General features: G+C 47.4%; 1 protein-coding gene across 15 annotated transcripts in view; it reads right to left on the bottom strand.

Moving 5' to 3' along the window:
• Window positions 1-48: 48 nt before the first annotated feature.
• CACNA1C (calcium voltage-gated channel subunit alpha1 C) overlaps window positions 49-8985 on the bottom strand; it is a 424545-nt gene continuing 415608 nt past the window's right edge. For 14 of the 15 annotated variants that reach the window (XM_072360924.1, XM_072360945.1, XM_072360915.1 and 11 more), the window contains 2 exons: window positions 7319-7642; window positions 49-7080 (listed from right to left, as the gene is read on the bottom strand). In XM_072360924.1, coding sequence (XP_072217025.1) covers window positions 6784-7080; window positions 7319-7642 — 621 coding nt within the window. In that variant the 3' untranslated portion in view covers window positions 49-6783. The remainder of the gene's footprint in view (window positions 7081-7318; window positions 7643-8985) is intronic. The other variant, XM_072361011.1, reaches the window with a different exon arrangement.

The following is an 8985-nucleotide window of genomic DNA, read 5'->3' as shown; positions in this document are numbered from 1 at the left end:
AATGTCAAAGCAGTTCTCATAACATTTACGATATTAAACAAATCTGGACATTGTTTAGAAATTTATTAGCAATTTTAAAATAACATCATTCCTTAGATAAAAATGCAATCTTACAGGAATATACATTTGTCCCACACAGAGATGACCCTATAGCTCGCTTGCGGGCCATTCACTCTAACTTTTCTCTGTTGACTTTAAAACGTGCGAGAGGGCAAGACGGACTCTGGCACTGATGACAGGCTTACATGATGGTTACAAACTGTACAGCATTATTTACAAAAGCATTTCTGTGGCTTCATGAAAACTAGATATAAAATTGTGGAAGGAGGTAAAGACTTGAGAGAGGGAAGGAGCTGGGCAGAGGTGAGAGGGAGGGCTGGGGTGGGCAGGGAGCACAGGGAAGAGTGGGAGAGGAGGTGACTGACTGGTTTATACTTGAGAGAGGTCATTTTACAGCTCTGGGCAATTCGAATGAAGGCAAAACACTTATATTTATCAACAGTTATAGCTGATGATCAGAGCAGGAAATGATGCTCCAGGGCCTGAACTGAAGAGGTGTTGAGGAACCCCATCTTCCCTGAAGTCACCGGGAAACACAGGTATGCAGTACCTTGCCAGGCCAGAGCGCGCCATACAGATACAGGCCAGGTACAGCAACCCCATGCCTTAAGCAGTTTTGATCCTGCAGTGCTCAGTCGTTAGTGTGGATATGAAGTCAGACTGAGTGAGAGATCAGCTCCTAAATTACATTTACACTTCCCAAACTGGACCAGATTCCAACCACTTCTTGCCAGAATTTACCCAAAGCGATTTATCCCTTGATCTACCAAGTGGCAATTGTTTGGAGGGAGACTCCGTCATTCGGTATTGATTTTTAAGGCAGTTTTAAAAGTATCTCCCCTTTTTTTTTGTGTGTGATGCAGCAATGTTGTCAAAGAGATATTTACAATCCGACTCCTCCTCCTCTGAAATCTTCCCACATTCAAATTGTCAAGACTGGATAATCCTGAACCAATCACTCCAACGAGCAATCATGAAGTTGATGATGTTTAGGTAGTATTGGTTACCAGTCTACCTGCTTACGATGAGAGTGGACTGGCTTAGGATGCTTAAAATATTAGAAAAAAATATATATATATATTAAAGGCATTACAGCCTGTTTGAGGAAGAGCTTGCATTTTGCCTGACAGGACAAAATGCAAAACGAAGCAGAAAAACACAGGTATTTTATCCTCTGAATGATGAGGCTAATGGATGGTGTTTGAGCCCGTGGGTCTGTCTTGAATAGGAAAATGCTTTGGAAAGGGGCTGTTTGAACACTGTCAGAAAAAAAATAAAAGCACTGTGGGGTGGGACCATGCTTGCTCTTGCTGCTACTCCTGGGGCCTGGGGTACGGGCACTAGGCCTATGCTAGGTGAGGGCTGGGCTCCAGGCCATAGGAGCAAGGCCTGCCTGCATGGTGTGGGGTGGGAGAACAGCACGGGAGCATGGAGATGGGCTCCCAGTCATGCCTCGCTAAGCCCTTGGTAATTCTAAAGAAGATTCCCTCCTTACTTCAGCCGTTGGTGCTGCTCGGCTTGGTTAGCCCTTCAGAAAGGGACTTGGTTAAGTTGCCTAACTGTCCCCTGCCGCCTGAGGCCCACACAGCACAAGTGGGGCTGGCAGACATGGCACCAGTCAAAGGGAAGTGTTATGCCCTCCTGGAACTTCTGTTGCAGGCTGGGCAGAATACTGCAGGGTATCTCAGATGGCAGAGGATGCACACGTTTTGGCAGCTCAATCAAGGTCTGTGCCCTTAAAGGCCTGTTTTAAGATCAAGTGTTAACAGTTAAGTCATGTTCCCTGCATAGGGTGGGGGAAGAATGGAAGATTGAACTAGAACACTAGATTTCATTTCAGAAAAGGATTTTTCCACTCCAGTGTGATGCTGCTACTCTGATAGCAATTGTAGTTTGGTCTGCTTTCAGTACAGGATTTCCTTATGCTTTGTTTCTGCCTTCAGCCATACCTTCTCCAGGCACTGGAGCAGCAAGGCCGCAATGGTTTCAGCTGTCCAGAAACAAAGCAAGAGAGAGCAAAGCTCCACAGACTGAGATCCCATTGGAAACCTTTTGGATCCCTGGGCTTGCTAACCCAGAATGAAACTTTAATATCTTTGCAACATTCAAAAGATGAGAAAAGAAATCCTATGCAGCCACTGAAATTTGCATTTCTTAATCTTTGGAGAAGAAAATAAATGTAGGAAAAATATTAAATTCTTTCTAGGTTCAGTTATGTTTTCCACATTCTTTACATTAGTAAAACCTTCCTGACCACTAGTGAATTCTATTCTGATGTTAGCAAGATGGGAACAGGGGCTCCTGATGACCAGCAATATATTTTTTTAATGCATGCTACAAATTAATTATTGGAAGTGATAAAATCTCACCACTGCCAAAAGCCTCTGAATGGATTCTATTTACTTTGTTTCCCACTCGCTGTTCCTCTCCCCACCCTATCCTGGGACAGTCTCAACTGGCCCATTCCATAGGATGCTCAGTTCTGACTCAGTGGGGATGCCCCACTTCAGCTTCCTGGGCCCATGGGTTGGGGTTTCTCACCTAGATGCATGAAGCAAGGCCTCCAGCTTCACCTACAACACAAGTCCACAACCCCACGGGCTCGTGGTGCTGTCACCTTGTGCGATTGTGTCTGTGTGCAAACGCGCATACATTTCATACAGCAATTTGAAACTATCAGGCAGAAAAGACACAGGAGCCTGGCTGAGACCCATACAACTGTTATATTGGCGTCAGTCTAAAGAAAGCAATGATACATTGCTTTGGAAATTATCAAGAAATGTAAAAAATGCATTTGCCCTTTTTTTGTTGTTGTTGTTTTCATCATCGTTGTCATAGTCACTGGGGGCAGGGTTCTGAGTCAGAAAACAAAGCAGAAATAGATGCGGTTCTGTACACGGCACCTCTCTGGCTGTCCTTCCGTGCTGGGTGAAGTGGGCAGGGTAACAAACCAGACTGGACCCTGCAGCAGCAGCATCCACGCCATCATCATCCGTATGTCCAGCTGAAGATACAGGTGATGCAAAAAAGGTCTGTGGACAGTGAAACTCCAGCTCTGGACCACGAGTTCCGCTTGCTTCCCTGTCACATCAGCCACACAGAATAAGGAAGAAAAAAGAAATGCACCCGGTGTGGCTGGCCCAGTACTGCCTGGAGTAATGAGCAGGAGTGGTAAAGGGATGAGGTTTGTTGTTTTGTAAGAAATGTCTTTAGTCTGCAGTGTACTCCTGCAAGTCAGAGATGCTCAGTGGCAAACAGCAGATCGTTTTCCCCTTTCTTTCTTTCTTTCCTTCCTTCCACGCCACTCCTTGGCCATCGGTTCCTCCATGGCTTCCATCCACAGCACAGTGACTGTACCCACCATCTACTCCGGTGCACCAGGAGAGGAAGGACCCCTGGGTACTATGCCTGTCCCACTTCCATCACCCCCAGACTGCACCTCACCCGAAGGAGGCAGTAGCTCTTTGCTCAGACCTGTCACAATGTGCACGTTGCGTGTACCTCAAATGGAAATAACAAAAAAAAAAGCCACCCTCCCCAGAAAGAGAAAATTGCGCAGCTGGCACCAGCAATGGCTGTACTGAACACCTGCTCCTCAGACAACACAAGGCATCTGCATGCTCTGCTAGCCATGCACTTCTCACTCTGCAGGACCTAAGCTATTTTCCAGCAGATGCGGGGATTTCCCTGGCTATTGACAGCTTTGACCCACGGGGGAGCCACAGCTTCACCAGCAATGTGCAGGGCACACTCCTTTCCTTTCTTCTCCTTCCCTTCAGGAAAAGTCCTAAAAGATGACAAGTACTGGCAGACATCCAGAATGCCCCTTACCTCTGCTCCTCTAGGCCAGTACTTTGTTAACCAGGAGCAAGGAGCACCTCTGTCTCTTACTGGGAGGGCCAGGGGGGACTTTCTAGTGGAGGAAAATGAGATAGGGAGCCCCTTTGCTGCTTCCATTTTCAGAAAACAACCAGCACAGCACTATTTCCATTCAAGCAGATTTGGAGTACTGCAGAGCTACCAACAGCAAACTCACAAAGGGAGAATTGCTCACATGCCAATCACGGTACAGACAAGACGGATGGAAAAAATGAGGCTGACAGACTTCAGGTGGTTGCTTTCTCCAGGGACTTGGACTGGGACTGTGATGCCAGATGGTTGCTTAAGTGGGTTCACATTTCCCCAGCTTAAAAGGATTTGCTGGCAAGGCATCTTGAGCTGCTACTGGCCAGTTCAAAGTAACAAGAAAAAAGTGCACTTTCAAAAAGTATCTTCCACTATTTCTGCTTAATGGCCTCAGCAGAGTCAAGAATTAAACCCAAGGGCATTACAAAAATACATAATAAATGGTGCACTCAAACATCTGTGAAGCTCAAGACTGGAATGAAAGTTTAGCTCTGAATCAGATCACACCCCTGAGCACTCATCTGCAAGTTTGTGAAACATCTTGAAAAGGGAGAAAACCAGCAGCAGTCTAGACAGAAATCAGCCGCATAAAATCTAATAATATCTCCCTGGTTTCTCAGCCTCTGTGTGCCATCCTGGAGCGAATTAGGAGAGGTTCATGCTCAGCAGCAGGGATGAGATATGCTGTGGCATCAGGTGTTTTGCGACTTAGAGCATGACCCATGTGCTAAGGTCTGGGAACGTGCATGGAAACACACAAAAGTCACTGAACATCTGTGTCATGACCAGACCACAGCAATTTTCCTAAGCAACGATCCGGAGTCTGTCCCTCACTTACCCAGTGCTTTCAGTCCAGAGTTAGGCACATTTATTTTACAAACGATTCTGCCATTTGCATTTGCTTATTCCATGATCCTGTTACAACCATCGGGATGAACTATCTAACCTCAATCTGCAAGCAGGTGCTTTCCCCCTCCCTGAATTGCTGGTGCCAGCTGAAGACATGGGATGAATCTTCCATGTGGGCTTGGGTATCTTGCCACCCTCTCGTGGGAAGAGACCTTTGGAGAGGCTGAGCAAAAGGAAAGAGAACAAAGCCTGAACAAAATGTCCTGGCCTCGGGAAGAAAGGTACTGTACCAACAAAGTCATCGTGCATGTTTAAAGGGGTGAGGAGGAAGGGTAATGAACACAAGATATGCAAAATCAGTAACGTTCGACCTGTCAGTGGATTGCAGAATAGTTACTTACACCAGGTACACTTTGTTCATTGTACAAATTGAAAAAGGAAAAAAAAAAAAAACAAAAAAATAGTACCCCTGTCCCCGACCACACGTAGAAAAGCACTTAAAAGTTCAAAGGTAAAGCTTGGCACATTCCAAATACGAAATGATTCACTTGACATGCAGCAAAATATACAAGAAGTGACTCTTTTTTTTTTTTTTTTCTTTTTTTTTTTCTTTTTCTTTTTAAACAAACTGAATTCGATTCGATAATATTTGCTTGGCACAATTGCAATTCCTTTTAAAAAAATATTTGAAAAATACCGAAACTGACCTGAATTCAAGTATAACGGTTTCTTCAACAGAAACATCATCAATGCAATAAAACATCACACGGAATATACTGAAGCGTAACGCCTTCTGCTTGGTTGTCCCCCCACCCCGATAATTTCTTTTTTTTTTTTCTATACAGTTTTAATGCCAACACGACTTATGATTGTATTTTAAAATTAATATTATTGCATTGTTTTTGCATATCTTGTGGAACAGAAGATGCAAAGAGTTACTGGTTCCCTTCCCGACAGCGGGCGCTGCTTCGGCGCTGCATCCCAATGGCCCCATTGGACCCTGGGACGTGTGGGGCTGTGCCAAGCACGTTGCCCGCTGCCGTTCTATGATAACACAACAACAAAAAAAGGAGGTTCCGCTCGGTAGCAAATCAAATGACAGAGTCTCAGTGTACATAGTGGTCGGTAAAACTCGCCTACAGCGTTATGCTTCTACCAAATGCCAATGGAGAAAAGAACCTGGCTTAAATAATACAACATGGTCAAACCAACGTAACATCTGCAAAGGTGAAAATAAACCCAAACAAAAAGGTAGGTGGTTACAGAACCTTGTAAACACTCCCTTCTCCCTCTGAAAAATTATAATAAAAATAAAATAGTCAAAATAAAAACCGCAACATGCTCTCAAGGAAACACCGAACTGCGGGACAAGAAGAAACCCGTGCCCAGCCACTCCCCGCTCTCCCATTGGCTGGCGCGGCCGGCTGTCTGAACTCCAATTGGTTGGCAGGTGACTTGCCCGCGCTCGGGTTGGCTGGCGAATGACCCTTGAACTCTGATTGGCCAACAGCAGGAGCCGCTGCAGTCCCCACGCTCCCCTTTTGGCGGTGCTGTGTCCTCCGGGCCCAGGCAGCAGGGCCAGGATGACCAGGGGCGGTGAGGCTCGGACAGAACATGTGCAAAATGATTTTTACAAGCAAAGTTGAAGGATGCCCGCTGGAGGCTGGGCGCGTTTGGCTGGGCCGCCCTTGGGAGGCAGTCGTCGTGCCTTGTGCAGGGACTGGAAAAAGAGGGAGCTGACTCTCCTCCTGGGCGCCGCGCTCTTTCCAGGCGGACGCGTGCCGGGGTCCTATCCGCTCCTGACAAGTTCTCTGCCACCACCCAACTCTGCGACTCATCCCAACAGAAATGAATGAAGAACGCTGTTCCGGTTACTCCAGGTCACGAGAACAGTGAGGCACTTCTGAAACAAACCCATTAGGAACATTGAAACAAATAAAAAACCAGCATCGCTTCCAGCCCTGGCAACTACAGGCTGCTGATATAAATCCTGCTGTCCTTCAGCTCCTCCTGACTTTTTCTACAATCCGGGTTCTGCACCTCTTCCTCTTCCTCGCCTGCACTGTCCTGCCCTGCGTCCCTGCAGTGAACAAAAGGCAACAGGTTGCCATTGGGGCTCTGCTTGCTGTTACCATTGAGAATGTTGTCTGCTGCGTTTTCCATCTCTTCTATCGTCATGTCGCAGGCATCAGCGAGTTCCTGGGTCGTGACCTCAATGAACTTTGGATCTTGAGCAAACTGCACCAGTCCTTCCGAAATCAACACCTTCAGGAGGCGGCAGAGAACCAGAGACAAAAGCAGATGTTAGCACCATGAGTTGCCAGCCCTACTGCACCCCTACAGCATCTCCCTGTTGGCCATGTTGGCCCCTCTCCTCCCACTCATGCTGCTGACCCCTGCTCAGAGGCGGACTTTGGCTTTGCAGTGCATCCTGCCCTCCCAAGGACCATGTTCCTACACTGGCCTCTGTACCACCCACGTCCCCATGCCACCGTGGCCTTACCGCTTCGACCAGGCTGCTGGCGCTGCCGTGGAACTGCCTGCTGCTCCCCGCCGTCTGGCTGGGGACAGTGAGGGACACTGGCCTGGCTCTCCTTGGGCTGCCACAGTCTGAGCTGTCGGGGAACCGGGAGCTGCAGTGCACGGATGGGAAGCTGCTGTTGAGCTTCTCGGTGGACTCAGCCCCCTCAAGGCGCAGCGTTGGGATGGGCTGCTGTGGCCAGCCTCGGCTGCAGGGTGTAGCAGGCGGTGTGGCGCACAGCCGGGAGAACGTGGTAGGGGAATGGCTTCGCTGGAGGAGGGGGCTCAGGCCGGCCACCGCCAGTGCCTGCAGAGAGAGGGGGACACATGGAGTGAGGACTCACTAAGTCTGCAGGGCTGGGACAGCAAAGCGCTGGAGGAACTACCCGCAAAATGCCCAGAGTGTCTTGAGGCCTGGAACAGATGATCTTAGTGGTTTTTTCCAACCGTAATGACTCTTATGAGGCTTGAGAAATAGCTGCCAGCTCCTGGAATGGTTGGGAAGTTTCTCTAAACTAATTCTGCAAGTTTTCCTTGAAGTGGTGTGGCTTGCACCAGTGCCAAGCATCAAACTGAGAGCTCTCAAGGCTGAGCTTCTTCCACCCTGGACCCACCATGCTAACAGGAGGGATGAGCCCTATGCCCCACAGCCCTGCCAGAAACACCACCTCTTCTCCACCGGTTGTGACAGAGCTTCGTTTTCCCACACTGTTACCACCCATACTGCTAGCTTTTACTGCCAATCGCTCTGCTTTTTCTAAGCATCCATTTTAGAACCTGAACGGATACCAGATGTGAATTTTAGGTGTGTCTGCAGATGGCAACAATTATAAAACCACCACTGGATTTTAAGGCATCTGCTGTGGGTGGGAGAATCAATATCTGATGATTGTACTTTGAGCCTTGCAGCCCTTCCCACAATTACATTCACAGCCCCTGAGTCATTCAGTCTCCTTTGATAACAAATTTCTCAAGAAGCCCCTTGCTGCACAGGGCTAATCTGATGCCTTATTCATGATGGATGCTGCTTATTCCATAAGCAATGCCATCAGAATCAGCAGCTCATCTCACGCAGCTCACTGCTGTCTAATATGAACAAAGGAATAAACACACAGAAAATACAAAATGTGGCTCTTGATCAGGTTGGAGTTTGTCTCTGCAACTTCAGCTGTCTCAAAGCAATGGTTTTAGTCCAAGCTAATTGGGCAGAGGCACACCAGAAGGCTCCTGACTCTTGGATACCTGCTTGAAAATCTCTCTGGAGGATGAGACTTAGACAAGGCTTATTATACTTGCCCTTTGGAAATGCTGTTTCTCCTTGTTGACCACAGTGGGACCGAACTGACTGGTTTAAACTGGACAGCTAACTTTTAGATATCTGAAGCTAAGTCAAGCTCAATCCATCTGCCACTGACGTTCCAGTGAACTGCTGTCAGTGTGCTGTGCTGCTGATTTCAGTTGTAGACAAACGAAAGAATCAATTATTGGTTACCTGCAAAGTGTACCATGATCTTCTCAAGAATTACGTGCCAGAGTCCTATCGAATATTATCAAGGAAGAAAGCCCTTAAAAATTAATCGTGTAAGTCACAGCCTGCAGGCTGTGATAGCATCAGCATTCCCTTAAACTGTGGGGACTTTAAGGAGAGCC

The sequence above is a fragment of the Excalfactoria chinensis genome, chromosome 1 (genome assembly GCF_039878825.1).
Source record: "Excalfactoria chinensis isolate bCotChi1 chromosome 1, bCotChi1.hap2, whole genome shotgun sequence".
NCBI lineage: Eukaryota > Metazoa > Chordata > Aves > Galliformes > Phasianidae > Excalfactoria > Excalfactoria chinensis.
This window is presented reverse-complemented; position numbering and strand designations above follow the sequence as displayed.